Source organism: Corvus kubaryi, unplaced genomic scaffold, assembly GCF_017639235.1.
Source record: "Corvus kubaryi isolate FWS band 111438036 unplaced genomic scaffold, C.kubaryi_AGA036_p1.0 37398, whole genome shotgun sequence".
Classification (NCBI taxonomy): domain Eukaryota; kingdom Metazoa; phylum Chordata; class Aves; order Passeriformes; family Corvidae; genus Corvus; species Corvus kubaryi.
In genome coordinates this window covers 42,664,388-42,686,437 of record NW_024581137.1, presented here as the reverse complement: position 1 = coordinate 42,686,437, position 22,050 = coordinate 42,664,388, and the positions used below count along the sequence as shown (strand labels likewise).

General features: G+C 38.8%; 1 protein-coding gene across 4 annotated transcripts in view; it reads right to left on the bottom strand.

The window, feature by feature from the left end:
- ACBD5 (acyl-CoA binding domain containing 5) overlaps positions 1 to 11,771 on the bottom strand; it is a 32,849-nt gene extending 21,078 nt beyond the window's left edge. The window contains exons 1-5 of one of the 4 annotated variants that reach the window (XM_042043184.1): positions 11,557 to 11,771; positions 10,286 to 10,406; positions 8,755 to 8,827; positions 4,968 to 5,079; positions 4,807 to 4,839 (exon numbers count right to left, since the gene is read on the bottom strand). In XM_042043184.1, the coding sequence (XP_041899118.1) occupies positions 4,807 to 4,839; positions 4,968 to 5,079; positions 8,755 to 8,827; positions 10,286 to 10,406; positions 11,557 to 11,632 (415 nt within the window). In that variant the 5' untranslated portion in view covers positions 11,633 to 11,771. The remainder of the gene's footprint in view (positions 1 to 4,806; positions 4,840 to 4,967; positions 5,080 to 8,754; positions 8,828 to 10,285; positions 10,407 to 11,556) is intronic. The other 3 variants (XM_042043182.1, XM_042043183.1, XM_042043185.1) reach the window with 3 other exon arrangements.
- Between the last annotated feature and the right edge of the window lie 10,279 nt (positions 11,772 to 22,050).

Sequence of the window (22,050 nt, the reverse complement as noted above, 5' to 3'; positions counted from 1 at the left end):
CTTCTTCTAGATTATGAAACCTGAAGAGCTTTTGACATTTACTTTCCCTTTTACAGGGAAATCTTGTCTGGCTGGAAGGAAAAAAATCCAAGTTCAACAACCAGTTATGCACCAAAACTGTTACTGCTGACTCAACCCAGCATGAATCACAATACAGACAGGCTTTTTTTTTCATAGAAGAAATCTTCTCATAGCTCCCTCCACTTAGAAAGAAACAATTTTTAATCTTACATTTTCACAATAGGATACTTTGCTGCTCACCCGTGGCAATATATTCTCTACCACTCTGAATGAGAGGAGAGCCATTGAAATACTCACGCTTAGAGCTACACTGATGCTCTGCCCTAATTTCCAGCACTGTTAGACAGCACTGACATAAAGCCATCAGCTTGGAGTCGAGTCACAAAGGAGGCTGAGATTTGGCGTGTAAAACCTGAAGCAGGTATAGATTGCAACAGGACAAGTCATGGCTTGTTGAGACACTGATTCCACATCTCACTGAGATTCTCCACTGACTGACACTTGCTGGCCCAGCCCTTAATCTTTTATAATAATCCCAGCCTGCAGCAAATGCTGGAGAGAATGTTCTAGACACTTCTGAAGGTTAAATTGCTGAGATAGTAACAAAAAAAATTGTATAGTAAGTTTCACACTAGCCTTTCTGAATATCATCTGTAACCTTGATTACACCTGTTAATTTATCACTGGAAACTAGAAGGGGAGAAAAGTTTAAAGGATGGGATTTTAAAAACCTCATTCACCCACACACCCAGCAGCTCCTCCTGCCTCAATGCACTTCCTCACTATGGTGCAGCCACTAACAGAACCTAATAACGCACTGCACTTCAGAGCAACATGGATTTTAGCTTTTTTTCCTCTTCTTATGAATGACTAAGAAGATTCACCAACACTGAATTCTAGTGAAGAAAGGTGGAAGGAAAGAGAAGGAAATCTGTTAAGCAAGTATCTTTGAAGTCAAACTGCCATGAAAAAGTGAGCTTATGAAGCAAACAGTGTGTTTCACAGCAAAGGCTTGCACACGAGCAGGAAGAGCCACCAAATTCCCCATTAGAAAGCCAAGATGTTGAAAATAATCTGAGAAGGTCTTTGATAAAACAAAACTATTCAAAAAGATAAACTAGTCATAGGCAATCTAAAGAAACACAGTTGGAAAACATACTGTTTTAAGAGTAAGAAAAGTATTTCCACTTGGAAAGTAATAATGAAGAACAGGTTCACTTTTTTCAAAGCTTGACCTACGTCCTGTACTAACTACTGCCCTTGAAATACAAATTTTTACATGTATTTGGTTGTTCTAAAAGCACACAGACCTCAGTGAGTATTGTTTTTTAAACATAGCTCCCACATCCAATGCAGGAAGACACCAAGCAAATTGTTAAACAGCTGTGTCTGCCTGTGAGCCAGGCCAACTTCTGCCATGCACACAAGCAGTGCCCTGCACAGGCTCCTCTCTAACAGCCCATGCTGCCATCAGCATTGCCCAAAACCAGCATATGCAACAATACACAGCACCTTACTTCAATAGACCTTCATCTGGTGCAACTGCAACGCAGCTGGGAGCAAAGCTTTCAGGCGAGAAACACTCCTTAGGAAGCCAAAGTTTAAGAGTATTATAATGCTGAAACTTTCTACCACCTCTGCAGTATTCAGCTTGTTGTTACTGGAGGGAGCACTTCATTTTCACAGGCTTACTAACACCATTACTACTCAGCATGCAGGCAAAGGGTCATCTTTATTTGATAGGATTTTAGAACAGATTAGATGTCTTATCACAAAGCAGAAAGATTGTACAGAAAAATTCTACTGAACAACTTGTAAACAATTTCCAGATACCTTGCTTAGTTGTTCAGATACCTTAACTTAGTGTGGGCCTGTCAGACAGGGATTTTCTTGCCCCGCTTTGGTTTACTCTCATTCAGAAAAAAGAAAGCATCCACAAACATTTCAGGGGAACATTCTGAAGCATGAATTGGTTCTGAAACTCTCAATATTTTCCACACAGTATCAGATGACTAGGGTGCCAATCCTAGCCCACCTTTGGCTTCTTAAGTATTACACAAGAAAGCTTGAATGTGCATTCTAAAAATTTCACATTTACTGAGCAATGGTGTTTGGAAACTTCTTTGCCTTTTTAGCATTGGCTTATACATCAGATTTCTTGTGCATTTACTAGCAAGTACAAAACGTTAAAATGCTGCTCCTCTAAAGCACCCTCCCACCTTATGGGACAGTCCCTCTACTCTTCCAGCAGCTACAAACAAGAGTCTTTCTATAATGCTGCAAGAGTTGCATCTTCCCTTCTGCAGTGCTATGTCAGCTAAGAGCCCACTTTCTTCTTTGATGTCAAGTATTTCATGTACCCAAAAATAATTTGTCAGTGGCTTTTTCTGTAAAGAAGCACTTCATACCTGTCAGAAAGAGACTACTGACACAGCTTTCCAGAGAAGTCAAGCTTCTCACACAGCTGCAGGGTGACCTTTCCAAACACTACCCAGGTTACATGCTTTCAAAATAACTCTCAGATTTGCTCAGCCTATTGGAGGGAATTATTTGTTTTTCTTTCTTTACCAACATATTCGAGTCTGGATATTTGTAACTCATGGATCCAGTAAGTTTGTCTTGGTTTTCTAGTAGATGTTACAAGTCATTTATTTCAATGCTGACATGACAGACTTCTGTGTTCTTTATTAAGGAGCCACAGGCTCTATTGGTTCAGAAAGACAGTATTTCAATGGTTTGTATTTAACATTTTCAAAGAAACCACAAAGACTAGAAATGCAATTTTAAAAGGCTATACTTTTCTGTTGAGGCCAATCTGCTAGAGACAATACAGAATCCATATGTGATGTACACTGAACTTATAGACAATTCTTCTCCACTAATTCAAGAAACTGTTGATTTTGAGGTAGTGGCATCCAATTCTTAAACAGTTAGATAATGATCTGCATGATTAAAGTTTGATGGAAGAACAGAAGGCAAACTCAAAACAGAATGGACCAGAAGACGGGGTACAATATGAAGCAAGGTAGTCCAGAGAAGGGTCCCAGTTTTCAGAACATACCAACTGTGCACCCCTGAAAAACATACCTTCCACAACAGAATATACAGACTGTAGGGGCTTGGAGGTGAGGAAAGAAACAGGACTGGATAAACTCAAACAATCAAAACATAACCATGTGTCAATTTTTAACAGTATTGTCACCAGTGTCTGTATTATCTCAAACACAGACTTGGGTACGTTGGTTCTATTCTTTAGTGTGTATCTGAAAGACTGACGGTAATCATGCTTCCATACTTCTGTGAAATATTTTGATATCTGTACTGTAAACAACAATAATTATTTCCAGCTTTGCTTTTATTCAGGGAAGTGGTAAGAGCGCCAAAGAAAGGGCTTCAAAACCTTAAATGCAATGGTAAAGTTGTAACACACAAGGGACTTTGTGAAAATTCTGCCGTAATTTATTGTGGCATAATCAAATATTGCTTGCACCTGTAAGCGGTATGAACGATGACATATCACCAGAATTATTGCAACAATGACAGAACAAGGTAAAGCTGAAATCTGCTATTCTGTTTAACTTACACCACCTTATGTTTAAACTGCCTCTTTAAAAAACAAGTATGTTAGATTTGTTATGGAAACAGGTACACTTTAACTTCCATGATTCTCTGTGTATCTAGGCAAGTCATTTTTTAAAGAAGTGGCTTCTGGCACTGTGCCATAGACACCAAGACTAAGTAAATCCTTATTAGACAGATCACCGACCTGAATCTACTGATACTCGTACCTGCCTATCAATCCAGCTGTCAGGCAAACTTACTGCATCCCACACATGAAATATACACAACTTCAGTTGAGAAAAAGTCATATGCACTTTCAAAATGGCCATGTAAAAACTTCTACCATTATTTTTCCCCCAAAACAATGAAAAACTATTTCTGTTTCTCTGACGCTTGATAACAAAACCATTTTCCTTTAAGGTAGGGGGAAAAAAGCCACACACAAAAGGCAACTTAACCAGTTGACTCATACTTCTTAAGGACATTAACCAATTTATTTGTGCAATGGATTTGGTTTTTAAAATCAGTTTCAAGTTTTGCCCTGTTGCATTTCAGTTCTTAAATGTCATTTTAAGCCAGATTTAAAGAACTGTAAGACTTACACGACAACCTTATGAACACATTACAACCTTATGAACACATAATAACTGGTATGATCAAAACAGCCTCACAATGGTATTGCTAAATATAAATCAACACACTGATTTTTATGCAGCTGTGACACCACTAGGTTTGCCACCTGACAGTAATTTAAACTATTCAAATATTCCTTTAATGAACTTGAGCATCAGAAAATTTGTGTGTGTTAAAGAAGCCATGATTTAAAAAGCATGGGGTTTGACTGTGGGTTTTTTTTAATTTTAGATTAGATGACAGAGCTGGATTACCAGAACTGCATTCAGTTTGATAATCCACAGCTACATCAGAATGTATCAGTACACATTAGTTGTTCCTTTTCATAATAGAAAGGCACAACTTGATTTGGTTGGGAGAGTTGTTTTATTTTAAATACTCTCCTGCCTCCAGGCTTCCTTCAGAAGCTCAAAAAGCCCATCTACAAGGACTAAACATGCAACTTTCTGGATCTAATCACCCCAAAAGTAAAATAAAACAAAATCCAGCCTAATGAGGTGGCAAGCTCAGAAGTCACAAGTGTTAGCAGGAAGTTCCTACAGCACCAAAACAATGGAAACGATGGATTTACACATAATTTATTATTCCTACCTTCCAAATACTTAGAGACTTTCTCCATTCGAACTGCCATATGGTAAAGAGAATGAACAGAGACATGTAACATTTAGCTTTTAAATTATTTACAGAAAACAAGCCCCCCAAAACACTGAGTTATGATTATCAGTAGTACAACAAAAGTTATTTGTCCGAACCTGATGTTAGGTCAGATCCTCTGTTCTTTTTATCTTCTACTATTTCATAGAATGGGCCTATTACTTGTAGTAACTCTTCAACTTTGTCCGTCATTGGCATACTCTCAAGAATCTGCACAAATCCAAAACATGAAGCATCTTATGAAACAGCATTTTAATGATTCATTCATTCATTTCAACTGATTTTAGAAACTGCTGGTCATTGTAAAGCTCAGTAACACTTCACTAAGTCACTAAACATGTTATTCTGATTTTTTTAAACTTTTTTTAATTACAGGGAAAAAACATAAAACTAAGTTATTGAACAAGAATCTTCTACTTAATTTTCTTCAGGTGAAGACAAGATAAGAGAGCTAACACATTTGCCAAGACTAAAACACAGCCCTTGACACCGTATTTATTAGTAGACCTTGGAATCCATTATTTCTGCAATTTCGAACTAAACCATCTCAAAATTCAAAAGGCTGCTATTATCTGATATAATTATTTTATAGACAAGTCTTTCCACAAAGAAAATAAAACGGAAATATTTTTTTCGTCTTAGAGGATTCTTTGTACTGTCAAACCCTGCCATTTTCAATGGAACACAAGGAGCAGATCAGAAGTGCACTACTAGGTGCTTCTAAACCCAAACGAAGAAATGGACACAATACAGCAAAACTGGGACAGCACAAAGACACACTCAGAAGAAGAACAAACTAGAACCAAGTTCTGCTCTTGAAGTAATGTGGAGCATTTCTTCATTTTAAGTTACAAAAACAATACCTTTGATCATATGATAGGAATGCAAAATCTTAAATCTAAAATAAATTAAACAGAAGAGATTAAATAGTTGGATACTATTTTAAAAGCACATGGTATTATTGTCCCATTCTAGTTTAAGTCCTTTCAAACAAGCTTTTTGCCAATAGCTTTGTTCCTTTTTCATCCTCTACTTCTTTAGTTACCATATTTTAAAAGTGGCAATAGCTATAGGTAGAAACTCAGACTGAAACAAACTAACAGCTACAGCACACCTCCTCCTCCTGAAGGGCACCAAGAAAGCAACAGATGAAGGTACATGCTGCCACAGAACATGCTGCTCAAAGGCACCAAGCACACCAGTAAGCAGCAGCAGCAAAAGCTGCAGCGTTATTGCACAAAGCAGGAGCTCCAGGCAGGCTAACACCTAGCAAGTCAACACTTGCAAACCAGTCAACGATACCAAGAGACAACAATTCTATCGACCTGCAGTTTCATTGCCACTTCTCTGATCTGTCCAGTGAACGTAATTCATTCTGTCTTTGTTAGGGAGAAATACTCAGATACAGAGCTGGATATGAAACAGAGATTGAACAGTTTTGTGATTGCCTTTTTTCACTTCAATAACATTGAGAGAAACAAGAAGCCTATTCTAGAATAAGGCTTGTATTTGTTACGTATTTATTTCTATAGTCAGCTCTGTAAACTGTTTCATACATGCATTTCTGTGATGTCTGCACATTACTGCTCTTCATGTATTCTAAACAGACCTCAATATATTCTGTGCTACTTAGAGCAATTCTTAGGATTTTTTCTACCTGCTAGCTTTTAGGTGAGCATGGAAAGAAAAAACACTTCCACAAACAAAAGCAACTCCTTACTTATATAGCCACCAGGCTTAATAAGCAATCTCAAAATTTGACAGTGAAAAATAAGTTATTATGTATCCTGATTTACTGTTTTCCTTGGATGACACATAATTCATATATACTCATGTTTTAAACTAGAATCACCATATAGTGTTAATGCTTCAGGCTAAGATATCACTTATTTGTAATATGTAACAAAACATTGTATCTGAAATGTAAACAAATTAGTTTAAACAGCATTGCAAAATAAATTTCAGAAATGCTACTTGAAACAAACTAACCTTGAATCTGAGCTCAGGTGCATTTTGTTTATTTTAAAATAAGACATTTCATCATCTCTCACCAGCATATCAAAATCTCACCCAAGACACATTCCTCAACTGTGATTTTCAAGGTTACCACATAAGGAGAGAAAAAAAACCCAAAACAAATTTAGAATTTTGTGACAGGGTCATCTGATGCATGTATAGCCCAAATACAATGTGCAAATGCCAGGGAATGCCCCAGGGCTGGGAGAATATGGGAATCTTATACACCCTTAAACACAGTTCTGGGATATCAGCCTGCAAGTGGGTTTTTGGTCTCTTAGACATGGATGCAGCATCAGCAGACTGCCCACAGTAAGTCCACGAGGATTAGTGCAGTATGTGCTGATAGAACCACCCAGTGGAAACATTTGAAATGCACTTCCATTGACATTTCAAGTAGAATCAATTGGGATGGAAAAGCTGAAGCTAGTATTCCAAATGTGAGAGCTGAAACCAAAAGCAAGGTAAACAGACTCTCCAGTTTCAAAGCTGAGCAAGGCAAGAAGTCCTTTGCTCTCCAATCCCTACATGTAATCCGCACAGAGGAAGAGTATTTGTGGTTCATTAGGGTCAAGTAAGCAGACTTCCTAGAAGGAGGCTTACTAGAGTTGTTTTAGAACAAACATTGCAGTATCACTTAGTTTTGGTGTCCTGACCAAACCAGTTACTGCACCTAAAAAAACCCACAAGGCAATCTACTGAAATATCAACATATATTGAATCCAAGATTTGAAATTAAGCACTAAACCTTGTGGCACACATTCAAAGTAATTATTAAAATTTAGTAAGATTTTTAATCAAACAAACAGTATTTGGCCTTCTGTGTTTTCAGGAGTAGCTTATTTTTCATTTTAAAGCAGATACAGTAATACCAGCAGGAACTAAATTACCAAAACTATGGACAGGCAAAAGAACAGTAAATCAGACTCCAGCTCCTTGCCTAGTAAAAATTTTTGTTGCATTGTCCATTAAACAGGTTCAGAGTTTGATGTCAAGATAGTGGCCTAGGAAAAAAGCACGTGTATTTGGAGTAGAACTTTTTCCCCTTGATCTTCTCCCTTTGATGCTAACCTCATTATAATAATAGATTACAATTATACTTTTATCCAGATTGACAGCAAACAATCTTTAAACTGGAAAAGTAATTTCTAGAAGTTTCAGTGAAAAGACTGCAGTGAAAAGGGTTAGTTAATAAAAGACATGAAACTTTAACTCTGTTTAATTTAGTTAATGCTGCAATTCCTGCTTAATATGGTAACTGTGACTGTTTACAAGCTACACATCTATTCCAAAACAGAGCACATTATTCAATGCTAATAGTTTCACTGCAACTATAATATACATGGTGTATTTTCATGACAAGTACAGAAAATTCAGGTTGCTGAGTTCTTCCTGAAAAATCAAAAAATATTAAGTTTACATATATGATTATTTTCATGTCTCCAGTCATGAGAGTGAGACCTTTTCTCCTGAAGTCCTTCTGGAAAGTTGTTTTAGTCTCTTTTCTGGGATAAGGATCACTTACCTCTCTCAGCTCTAAGAACTGATGCAGTTTGCAGTACAGTTTTTTTTCCTTACTGCCCCCTTAACCATGATTTCAGTATTTCACTTTCTTTAGCTCTGTCACTGAAGCTTCTAATCAGCTAGAACTCTCATGTTTCTCTGAAAACAACACAAATTCTGTAGCTTACAAAGGAACTTTGTAATTTTCTTCTCCCCACAGGCCAAACAGTATAGTACTGAAATGTAACAGTTCACATAGGGGATAACTCATTTTGAGCTTTGGCAGTAGTAGTCAGCAAGACCCAACTCACATTCCTCTATTTCTGGAACATTTGTTCTAGAAAATCCCTGCATTAGTAAACATACCTTTTTCATTTCATCAACATAGGCTATCATGGCTTCTTCTTTGGACATGTTTCCCAAGGCACTCCAAGCATCCCTAGGAAAGAAAGTCGCACACCTTCAGTATCTTCAGGGCATACTGGATTTTTTTCAACTTGGCCTTAAGTAGGTCAGTTATGTAATGTCTGAAGTTTCTCTGATACAAGTAAAATGCAAGAGTGATTCACTTTTTTTTTTAAGTACAAATATATAATTTGCTAGGATAATCACACAGCGGAAGAAGCAGCAACAAACTGAACAGAGTAGGGACTGAAGAGCTCCTCACTGACTGCCTATGATTTTGTACCCAGTAAGCTGTAAGTAAGACACAAACATTACCCTATTGACTAAGTTGAGTTTAAGATCCTCTGCTGTATAAAACAAACAGGCCCAGACACTTCAGCCAGCACTTACAAACAGCTGTCACTGAGGCAGAACAGGCCAAAAAGAAAAATCTGTCCTTTTTGAGTTTAGCAATTGAGAAAAGACACATCAGCCTACTAGGCAAATAGTGTAGCCATCAGCCCAGTTAACCACAGCAGCTACTTATAACCTAAATAAAATCTTCCCCTCTCCAACTCTGCAAGACCGAAGACTCTAACCAAATTTATCAGTATTGCACAAGGAATCTGTCAGAACACAGACTGTAATAAAACATTTCCTCAGTCTTGCACATGACTTGACATTCCAGAGTATTCGTCCCACTCACAGAAAACCACCAAGGTTGGTGGCTCACACTCCAGCTACAATCAGCCAGGTGGATGAAAGCTCACTGCCCTAGTCTGTCCCCTGCCCTCTGGTTTGGGTAGGCTGAGGAGGAAGGAAGGAGGAAAAAAAAAGTCCTAGGAATCATTTCACAGATTCCCAAGACCACCACGACCATAACACAGCAAGAATTTTTTTTCTTCAGGACAAATCATCATTAAAATACTGTAAGCAAAACATTCACATTGGTTTTTCAAACAGAACTTAGCAATTTGGTGAATCAGAGGTCTTCCCAGGACAAGGCAAACACAGACAGTGGGAAGCCCTTCCACTGAGCAGACAAACCAGAAAGACGCATAAACCCAACCTCCCCACAAAGAGCTCAAAGCTGTATTAGTGGTTGCCAGTGAGCACTTATTTACTTCAGGTTCACATCACACATGAAAACTCAAGAAGGAAGAACTCCAGACACTCATCCACATCACTTATTCTGCAGAGCACCTAAAATTTCACTTTACAACACGGGATAAACACTGCAGAGGTACCATAATGCTGGTTGTCCAAGAAAAACCTGCCCACCTGCATAATCCAAGGGAACATTTCCACCTGCAACTCTGTGAAGTTATAAATTATTTGAGCTAGAAAGCTGGAATACAACAGAAAACTAATTCGAGCATCAAAGTTTGTAAATGTTATTTTTATTTTAAAAAGAAGGAGTTTAGTGAGATTCTTTCTCCAAGCGCTACTCTTCTAAACATCTCCACTCCAAGCATAAAAGAAATCCCCAAAACAACAACTCATGAAAAGTTACCATTTGTATCTACCAATTGGATCCCAAAATCCAGGCCGAGGAATGTTACAGGGTCCTTGGGTTGCTTGCTTATAAAAGCTATAGAACTTGAGCATCATTTCATTCGTTGGCTGGAATGAACCTAGTGAAAGCATTTTAAAAGACAATTAAATTGTCATCAAGAATATTAGTATTTTACAAGCTTAATGGTTCTGTGAGAAAACAGCCTGCAGTCTGTTACAGCCTGACTCACAGCAGTACAATATAAGTCAACAGAGAACATCTTCACCTCATCTACCGAGAACCAGCACCACTGAAAATATTTACTGTACAAACAGCAAGTTTCAGATGGAGTTTAAAGGACTATAACCTTTACTACTGCTAAGGTCAGACTCCACAATTAGAATAAAAAAAGGTAATAAGTAACATAAAGCCAATGTCCTTTCACTCAGTTTAAAGGGACAGGTTTAGCTCCCAGTAAATAAAGTATCTTGCAAGTCATTTTACTGTTAACAAATGATAACTTATTGAGAGTCTCCAGAACTCAAAAAATAAACAAACCAAACAAACACAACTCAAAACACAGCCTTCTACAGTGTTTTTGTTTACTTTAGGTATTTGACAACACTTTCAGTAACAGTTTCAATATACCTCCCGATTTGTTTTTCTTTTCTTCCTTTGTGGAACACACTTTTGTAGAGGTAGAAAATGTAAATATAAAACTCTTAACAGCTGGCAGTGAAGATTCATAACCAATCCATTAAATCAAGTAGCTTGAGGTTGGATTCTAATCATTAGAAGTCTACAGTGACTTTTACCTCAGAACCTCAAAAAAATGCGATTTTACTTACACCAGAATTAATGATGTATGTAATAATCAACTTCCAAAAAAAATTATTATCATAACTCTTATCAAAAAGATACGTTCTGATTTTTTTTTTTTTGCTTTTCCATTTTGTTAACTCTTTCAGCAGAGGGGAACTCACGGTAACAGCTTTGTTAAAACAACTTCAAGATTTCAGGGAGGCTGAAATCGCGGGGAGCTGACAGATCCCCTGGTCCAGGCTCCCGACTCAGGAACTCCTGGCAGGGCTCGGAAGCCCCCGAGCCGGCGCTTCCCCCGAGAGGCGGAGAGCAGCACTAATGCCGAATTTCCAGCGGCTCTCCAGCCGCTGACAGCGCCCGGCCGGGGCGGCCCCGCTACCCTGATCCTGCCGCGGCCGCGGCCTCGCCCCGCCGCCCGCCCGGCCCCGGTGGCGCAGGTGCCGCCGGACCCCCCCCGCCGCACTCACCATTTTTGGGCAGGCTCTGGATCACCTTCACGGCCGCCTCGAACCTGGTGGCGTGCACAGAGCCGGTCTCGGCCATGGCCCCGGCCCCTCACCGCCTCCTGCTCGGCTGCCGGGCCGCGTCCCGCGGGGCAGGCTCAGCTCAGCGCCCCCGCCGCAGCCGCCTGCACGGGGGCGGTGCCGGGAGCTGCCGGGCCGTACCCAGCCCCAGCCCCAACCCCGTTCCCGGCCTCGGCCCCCGCCCCCGCGCCCTCCCCTCCGGCGGGGCCGGGAGAGCCCGCCCAGCACCTCAGACCGGCCTCGTCCGCACCCCCGCCTGGCCCCGCGCTCAGCCCACCCCGACCTCCGCCCCGGCCTCAGGCGCCCATGTTGCGTCTCCCACAGTGGCTCCCTGCCCTTCCCTCCTCCCGCACCGCCCCGAGGCCGCGGGGGCACGCCGGGAAACGTAGTTTCTTTCTCTCTCCTTCGTCTTCCTCCCCTCTTTCTCCCCTGCTTGTATTGCCACAATACAGGAAAATGAAAATTTAGAAACGTGTCATAATCCACCCGTTTTACGGACCTCAGCTATCCTCAGGACATCTACCATCCAGCACCCTGGCAGCCTGCTGTGCTGCTACCTCCCCTCCTCACAGCCATCCTCATACCCGCACCTAGTCCCACACAATTCATCTAAATTACCACTGTAGACACATTTTTAAAAATAGTTTCAATGACTCTTATTTACATTAAAATTTTAGGCATGCCTAGAACCCAGGGAGCAACTATTTCCATGGTATCCAGAGATGTGGGTGAATACCAGCACAATACTACCAGTTAGCTCAGTAGCTAAATAAATGAATGGCCTTATTCAAAAGCGCTGCGCATCCAGCACTCTGCAAAGTCAAACAAAAGTATGCTAAACCAACTGCTTTTGTAGCAAATGGAATAATTTACCCAGTGAGCAACAGGATGAATTAACAGCCCCATTGAATGGAACTGAGTACAAAATCTTGGCATTCAAGTCAGTTCATTTATCTAGTACACAATATATATTTTAAATTCCTCTGAAGGCAGTTGTGTGCTCACAGTGTCCTCTGGTGGGACAGAAAAGCTCCAGAGAGAGGGAATTAGAGCAGATCAGCCCGAGCTCTGCTGAGCTAGTACATTCCACAAGGTCAGCAGCCAGCTGGCCTGGGGAGAGCTTTGCTGGAGAGAAGCTGACACTTCCAGAGGTGTTCAGATAGGATTCCCCACACTGGGCAAACGATGAAGCCGTGTTATGAGCACTGCACCACTCCTGAATGTTACAGAATAATTTCTCTGCATTTTTCATTTTGAGTGCTAGATTTCTAAAGCAATTGTGAGCTTCATACTAAGATCTATCATCTTTTTTTATCCATGAAGGTAGCAATGACAGAAGCTCAGATCAAAGGGAAGTGCTTTTTGAAGATAAAGGGGTCTCTGTATTCTTTGAGCATTCAAGGAGTTAATTTCAAAAAAGTAATACAAAAATTAGGAGCTCTTTGTGACGCCAGCTGATGTGTAAATTCTGTTTATCCGAGACAATCCATAATGATGTTCACCTTTTAATTGATTTAAGAGAAATGCAGTCTGCATTTTTATAATGAATGTTCCCAGACTTTCACTGGAAGTAGGCTTTAAAAGAGATGCAAATGACAACCTATATAATGGCCGTGCACAGAAACAGAAGCTGCCCTCTTTGAACTGAAGATGTGTGAGAGTGTAAGATCTGCAGATCCAGAATGAGGTAATTGAAATAACCCAAAATAATCAGTACCATCATGCTCTGACACAAGCATGAAATAGTAAATGAGAGGCAAATTTTGAGCACTGATGAACATATTGTGAGAACATATCACAAATGACTAGTTAATTTTAATGCTCATATATAATTCTAATTAGCATTGTTATTAGATGTCTTTATGTATATTTTGCATTCTCAGTGCTGTGACTTCCATGAAGAGTTAACAATAATTAAATGTGGAGTACAGGTAATAAAGGAGACCCTCTCATCTCTCACAGACAGCCAGGAATGGATCTGCAGTTTTATCTCAAGGAGGACCTAGGCTCCATTCTTCAGGGAACAAAACTATATTCATGCTTGCAAAATCTAATTATAACATGTATGTTAAACTGGGCTGTGTTTCTATTGTTCCACAAGAGCAGTTTCCAAAGTAATCTTAAGTATGACTTGCTCTTATTTTTTTTATCATCCAGTGTATGAGAAGCCAAACTTTGGGAACTGTGATAGAAACAGTGACCAATGCTGCCCATCAGTTGAGATGTGAGAGAGGAGAGACCATGGCACTCTACTACCAGTGTGATTTGGCAGCAAGTGCAATGTGTGACACTTGACATGTCTGAATGATTTGCAGTCCTCACACTCCTCTTCACTTGGTGTTTCACGAACTACTTATGGAGAGCCCATGAATCACTAATATGAGGCATTCCTAGCAGTGTTAAGACACATAAAATCTTGTATGGAAGCATGCTTTTGGAGTTGCTGAAGGCATACATTTAGGGGAACTCTGAAGAAAAGGCAGACAATCATGATTTTGAGTGTAACCTTGGACCTATCCTTCACAGGTGCATTAGGGATGGTTATCGAGTTCAGCGCTGTTATGCCACAGGATAGTCTATCAAAGTCTGATGTGTGGAGCTACCTCACAATCCTAATTTTGTGCTGTTTGTGAGCTGCCACTCTCCCTTCATATAGTTTTCATTTGTATCCTACTGCATTAGTTTTCTAGCAGTTGCTTGCAGTGCTGAGCTAGACCCCAGCCCAGCTTGAAGAGCACCTTCATTTTACTTGAGGGACAAAGGAGTCAGTTAAATCATGCAAGTGAAAAGCTGAAACTGGAACCAATTATGCCTATTGCTCCCTCAAGGGTCTGAATCACAGCAGTGTATTTTACAGAATACTTTAAAAATTGTTCTCAAGAAAGTGGACCATAGTCTCATATGCATTATGAGCAAGTTCTGTAAGCTACCAGATCCAAGAGCATGTAATTTTAGCAAGGCTTACTTTTTGAAGTATGTAATCCAGCGGGGAGGAAAAATGAATTATTTAAAACCTAATAGTCATAATTATGGAGAACTAAATTAGCATTACAATTTCTAAGTCAAATCTACATGCTGATGAAGAATGAAAAGATGTTGTCTAAGAAGGGAAGAGTTTTTTGTAAGGAGCAACTTTCTATACTGTTTACAGTAGAAAGGCTAATGTTTCAAATAACATTTACTTGGAGGATTTTTTAATGAAACAGTGAAGGATATTTGTGTCAAAACCAACAGCTCTGGAGAAAGAGAACTATTTACTTATCATGAATATGGCAAAAACAGCAGCTGAAATTTGTTCACTTATGTAGGCCAATCTGTGTTCCTTGGGAAAAGCCCTTTGGGCAAAGGACTAGTTTGACACAAACAAGAATGCTTTTGGGGATAGAAGTTTCCTTGTGAGGTTCAGTTACACCCCTTAATAACTCAACTAGAAATACCCATTCATTTCACAGTTGGGGATTAAGTACTGGAATTATTTTTAACCATTATTAACAGCAGCTTCTCTGCTTAAGGATTAGCCTCCTTGTTGTCAAAGGCATTAAAGGTAACAGATCCCATTTCAAATCTCTTTTGAGTGATTCAATTCAGGCATCTCAGGTCTTTCAGTGATCAATATTTCAACCCATGTTTTTGTTTTCTGCCATGTTCCCCCACTTCACACATATTTCAAAAAAGTAGATGGAGTTACAAGAATATAAGCTTAGATCTGTTTCATAAAATGCTCTTTGAAGAATAAAATATGATCATACTTTCAAAGACATGCAGCAGTATTTGACTTTGCATTGAACTATACAGCACTTATGAAGTCAAAACCTTTTACAGGTTTATATCTTTGTAGGTTCTGAAGTATAATGCAGTGCCATATTGTGTCTTAAGTCCCTCTTTTTTTCTCCAAGCCTACTATTCATCTCTTTGATGAAATTTTTAATAAAGTTCAGTTTTCCTTACTGCCTCAAGGTATTGTTCTTGTAGAGCCAGCAGATAGTTATAAGAGAATTGTTCAGATTTTGCATATTCTAGAAAGAACATTTTAAAAATCCCGTTCCCTTACAGAGCCGTAAACTGAGCTTTGAAAAGTATGTAGTTTCATCTTGCAGCAATGACAAACTGTGTCTTATTAAACAACAGAAGACAGATCATAATAAATACTTAATCCTTTCCCTTCAGTAAAATATACAGTTTCTGGAGGTCAAATTGTGCTGTCATTTACAGTGATATAAATTTGGAATTACTTGATTGATTTTGGGAATAATATTTATGGTGTTACACATTTTCATAATGCAAATGAGTAAGAATTTGACTCTGAAAAATTGAACTGTGTCTGGTATATTATTTCCGTTTTGACATTTGTGCTTCTTGTCTTCTCAGCTACTGCTTCTAAAGTTTTAGCAGCCTATCCCTGTGTAATTTGCCTCTTGGGAATAGGAGACAAAATACTGTGACTGGATCATATTAATGTGCTTATGCAATGGCGTATTTATAGCCAGACAGCTCTTGTGATATTTTCTTTTCAGTATCTGGAGGGGGAAAAAAATGAAACACCCTTACTTTATGCATGTTCTTTTAAAACTCTAGCAAAGAATTTTATTATTCTTTCTAGCAAGTCTGAAAAATGACCTTGTGAAAATTTGGTGATTTTAATGACATTTTTAATGTGTGTACAAAGCCTGGAATATAACTGGCAAACATCTCAAGTATTTGCAGGCCTGTGTTTATCATTGTGGATATTTATCCAGGCAGAAAATATACCACTGTGGTTTTAGTAAATGGGTTTCAACAATTAATTCAACAGATTGGTGAATTACTGGAATGAGTCCTCCAACAAGCTCTCAGAAGGATTTAAGAGTGAGTTTAATCGGGTGTCTCAGCACGGGACCCCCATTCCATTGCAATCCCCATAAGCACCCAGCTCTTTTGCTGTACCAGTCGTAGTAAAGATCAGACTTTGTTGAGCTTTTGATGGGGTACCCTTCCTTCTTGGACCAGGGTAAAAGAGCAGAGGAGGCTGCTGTTCTGCTAAGTTCTTTATTTCATAGTCTCATAGCTTTCTTGAAGGCAGAGTTCGAAGGGGGTTACATGATAAAGGCAAGCAGCAACAGCAAACAGCTGGCAAAACCAGCTTCTTCTTCTTCTGTATGCTCTATATGCTCTATACTCTACATGCTCTATACTCTAGACTCTATGCTCTATATGCTCTATGCTCTATATGCTCTGTACTCTAGACTCTATATGCTCTATACTCTATATGCTCTGTACTCTAGACTCTATTTTTTTTCTTACAGAAGTATGGATTATATTTGTTAACTGACCAATAAGATTAACACACAATTCTAGTTTTCCTTTTCTTAACCTATCCAGGTCTAATTCTATCAGTCTTAAGTCTTACACAAGTGTTACATAGGTATTACACAGATTTGCATATACAGTTTCTATCAGCTCTTATTGTTTATGTGAACACTCTATCTAAAAAATGTAAACAGTATAATTCTATCTATATTTTGTCTAATGTAAAGAATTCTGTGAAAAGGTACCACTGCTGCAGCAAGAACTGTGTTTAAGGTCTCTGCTACAGCTTTTTAATGTTTAAGGCACTTAGCATATATTTCTACTAAAAGTTAAAAATCTATATTTCTATTTCACTTTGGTGTGGCTTCATGTATCTCAGCTTGTCCAAAGGTTTTAATTCAACCCCTGTGCTTTGGCTTCCCTCTGGGCCTGAGTCCAGAGGAGCTTTCACTCCAACAAGACTTCTGTAGAAATCAGTGCCAGCTAGACACTTTTCCAGTTGTAAACCATGGATTTTTCACTCTCATATTCAGATCACATTTGCTGCAAGACATTTCTAACAAAATTTATCTGGGAAGATTTATTGAGAAAGAAGTTTGACATTCAGGAACTGTTTCAGTTTATACTGTTAAATCATTTCTGCTCAACTGAAATAAAGGCACTGTCTTTGCTTCATAGTTTTGGGGTGATAAGGCCTGTCCAGTTCACTTAGATGGGGTAGATGGGTGAACTACAACAATGTACAACATCTCAAGATCAGACCTTATGGGTTTTGCCATTTAAAACAAAAAATTAATTATTAGACTGAGTATTCTAAAGTAGAAAACTATTGTATGAATAAATAGGATGGATGAAAAGTGAGGAAATCAAGTGTCTTAAGTGGTTTTTTAGTTTTCTTTGCACTAAAATATTCTGATCACTATAACATATGTTCAGCATGAGAAAGTTAATATCAAAGCTTCTGTAAATGATAGGTTAATGAGAAAAGACAGCTGTCAGTTTTTGTTTCCCAAAAACTAGAAAAAAATCAAAGAACTTGCTGAATAGATTCCTAAGTAAATTACTGTTGGTTTTAAAAAATAACCCAAGAAATAGAGACAATTTAGCTATATAAAATGAAAATGATCCTTGAAACCACACAAGTCTCTGAATGCACCTAAAGAGAGGTGTTTAAATGTCTGCAGCAGATAAAGACAGAAGTGCAGCCCTAAAGTTAGTGGGGAGCTGGGCGGCCACGTCACTGTGACAATTACATTGGAATCTGAAACAGAGTTATCTACCAGAGGGCAGAGGGCAGTTTCAGGAGGCATTATAAGTCTCCTCCCAAAGATGTACCCATTAAAGAGCCCAAGTCTTCAGTGTCATAGAGATTACTTTAACACATCCTGAAAACACATACTAATACTACATTTTGCCATGCAAAAGAAACAGAACAGCAAAATATGCCCTGAATAATACTAAAATGCCATGCACAATATTAAAAATACCAGTTTTCAATCCCCATGCAGCCATGTCTACTAGGTTATTAAGCTCCCTATTATCCTCCTGAAGGGTTCTCCAACAATCCTACGAACCTGTATAAATAGAAATCAAGCAGCTCCTGGATTTCTTTTCTTTAGAATTGAATTCACCCATGTTTTCACTCCAGTGAATTCATTCTTTCACTGCTATATCTTTCCAATATTTTAACAGCTTTTGTGAATCATTGATACTACTACTAGGTACAATGCTTCAGGAATACTTGCATTAATGTCAGAGGTAATACAAGACTGAAGTATTGCCTTCTCCAAACTCAATATTCTCACTCTTATGTCCAGAATTCATTGGCCCATTTGGATATAGAGGTGGGTGAACGTCTCAAAGCACAGGACCTTCTTACCCTACTTGTCAAGGACCCCTGTTTTAACTGTGTACTCCTAAAGTTTTTGTTCGGAGTGGTGGGAACAAGGTTGGGTTGCAATCAGTTTTGCTGTTTTTGAAACTAGCTCATCAGACTGTCATCATGTCAGTCTGTTATTTTAATTATTTGTCACTGTCTTTATCACTGTGCTCTGTGCAAATTTTTATCAGTAATGATTTTATTGTTTTCCTGGAGGATAATCAAAATAAGTTAAGCAACAAGGAGTCAAGATCAATATACCCTTTATGGCCACTTTTGAAGCATATCAGCCTTTTTTTATTTCACATGGACCATAATGATTTCCTATTAAAATAATTATTTAATTTTTTTTATTGTGGTGTCTCAAAGTTTTGTTAGTTAGATATTTTACAGATATTTTACAGTTAGATATTTTACAGAAGTATAAATACATTTCTACAACACATTTATCTATTCAACTTGTATTCTCACACAAAAGGATATTGAGTTATCCTGAAAATATGTATACTTCTCCATACATTCCTATTGATTTGCATTAATTAAATTGTTCTTCTTTAATTCTTTCTTAGTGGAATCTCCTATTAGTCATTCTGCCATATACTTGGGATCAATATTAAGTTGATAGGGCTATAATACCTATATATCTCTTTTCAATATTGGCACAACCTTTGCTTTCTTTCAGTGCTCTGGAACTTCTCCAATGTTTGAAAACTGTCTGAGAATGAATATTAACAGTCTGTAACACTCTCTGCTGGCTCATTAAAAATTCTTGGATGTGATTAATCTGTATGTGCTTATGTAAGGAGATCTAATTTTAGAAGATGCAGATAACTAGATCTCCCTTGTTTTTCCTTTTAATATAAATATAAATATGGGTTTTAAACACTGTGATTAAAGCTTTTGATTAGTAGTGTTCTCTGTTCCAGAGTCTATGTCATGATAAATGTACTGCAGACACTATTTACTGACTTCCTTTTTCAAAAAGTTTTAAAATAGTTAAATCTTTGGAGAATGTATTTCTGGTTTATAACAGAGGGAACAGTGCAATGACCAACTATATACATGTATATTTGTACATACATAATAGAGTATAAAGTAGTGATGTTCTATATGAAATTGATGAGTACATTATGACCTATTGGTAAAATCACAGAATCATAGAATAGTTTGGGTTGTAAGGGACCTTTAAATATCATCTTGTCCAAACCCACTGCAATGAGCTGGAACATGTGCAACTAGATCAGGCTGCTCAGAGCGCCATCCAACCTGATCTTGAATGTTTTCAGGGTTGGAGCATCTACCAGGTCCCTGGGCAACCTGTTCCCATGTTTCACCACTCTCATTGTAAAAAATATCTTCCTTGTATCTAGTCCAAATCTACCACCTTTTAGTTTAAAAACTACCCCTTGTCCTATTGCAAGAGGTCCTGATAAAATGTTTGCCCCTTTTAAGTACTGAAAGGCCACAACAAGGTCTCCCCAGAGCCTTCTCTTCTCCAGGCTGAACAGCCCCAACTCTCGCAGCCTTTCCTCATAGGAGAGTTATTCCCTCACACTGATCATCCTTGTGGCCTCCTCCAGACCCGCTCTAATAGGTTCATGTCTTTCCTGTAGTCAGGACCCCAGAGCTGGATGCAGTACTCCAGGCAGGGTTCTCCCATGGATTAGGTGGGTTGTGCTGTAGCTCATATGGCTGCACAAACCTTCTGACCCCACTCCCACCACAGCTCCCCTTTTATTCTGCAAAAATAAATCCAAAATTATGTGCAGGACAGAGGAAGGAACACGACACATCCACAAATCAAAGACCAAACCACTGTAACCACAGGCCAAATATGTGTCTTTTGAAGATAAAATAGCGGTTGTGCTGACTTAAGCCTGTGATTATGCACATGTTCAACCTCAACATCCTGAGCATCCCACTGATTTTATAATAATAAAATTTAGTCCTATATACATTTATAAGCCCTTGGCTGTCAGGAGTTCTGGCCTTGTGGTTTTTTCTCCTGCCACCTGCCATTCCCTTATTTCTTGACTCAGATTTGCACTCACAGTAGGATTCACAGATGGGTATTTTCTAAGTCATTGTGAAAGAGGTTCATGGTTGCTGGATGCCATCATCTGCATCACCAAAGCATCATTGTAATATATTTCATTAAAGAATCTCTGGTATAACTGGTATAGGGAATCAATGATAACAGAATAAATATGCACAAAAATTATAAAATTGTTACATTTTTGACCACAGATATTGAAAATATTAAGCTGTCTTACATGTCTTGAAACAGAAAATTTGAAGGTACAAAGAAACAGGTTAAGCCCCCAAATCAATGGGTCTGGATATTTTGCATTCTTGAAAAGAGGTATCGAAAAGTGATTGGGAATGATTTGAGAAAGCACATTTTAAATAGTTGTATTAAAAGCAAGTGAAAGCTCATGCCCATCCTAGAAAGCAGCTCTGTGGTGGCTATTCAATCATTCCAAATGAACGTTCTTTACTTCCTCAGCTCTGCATTTCTTTCTCATGTTCATCAAATTATGTGCTTTCTGGTGGAGGCCACCATATTCAGAGCAGTTTGTTAACACACTGAAGCTATTTAAAATGCACACCATGTGTGCACAAAATGTCTTCATTTATCAGATTAGCTCACAGATCAGGCACTATTCAAAAGAGCAGGATGGCGCCAGAACAAGGGTGTCAACTCACCCTGTAGCATAACTGAATTCCCTCTTCAATCCAAGGCTCGGAATGAAAAACAAAATAGAACAAATTACTAATTTTCAAGCTTTACCCTGTTTTAACTGACAGAGGGAAATTACATTTTAATAAAGTAAATAATTTTCAAAACCTATTTCCACAAATTCAAGCTGCATCCACACATTTCTTGCTAGCTACTTCCAAGAGGCTGAGGTGACCATCTCCTGCACATCTAGGGCTGCTGATTGCTGTTCCTCTGATCTGCCTCTGAAACTGCTCTCCTTAATGCTCCTCTACTCCTTCCAGCCAGAGTAAAGGAGGTTCAGTCAAACAGTTTAAAGGTGTTGACCAAGTCCCTGTTACAGATTTGCCCTGGCAAGGCTGTGTGAGCATGGCCAAGTCTTGGCCACAAAACCATTCCAGCACAAGCCTCTTGCATGGATGTAGATGTTTGAGCAAACCCCCATGGTCATGGCACAGTTGGGATTGGGCCTGGGGTTAGTTACGCTGCCGTGAAGAACCAGGCTCCCACAGCTGAGCTGAAGCACTTTGGAAATATGGTAACAGGTATTTTC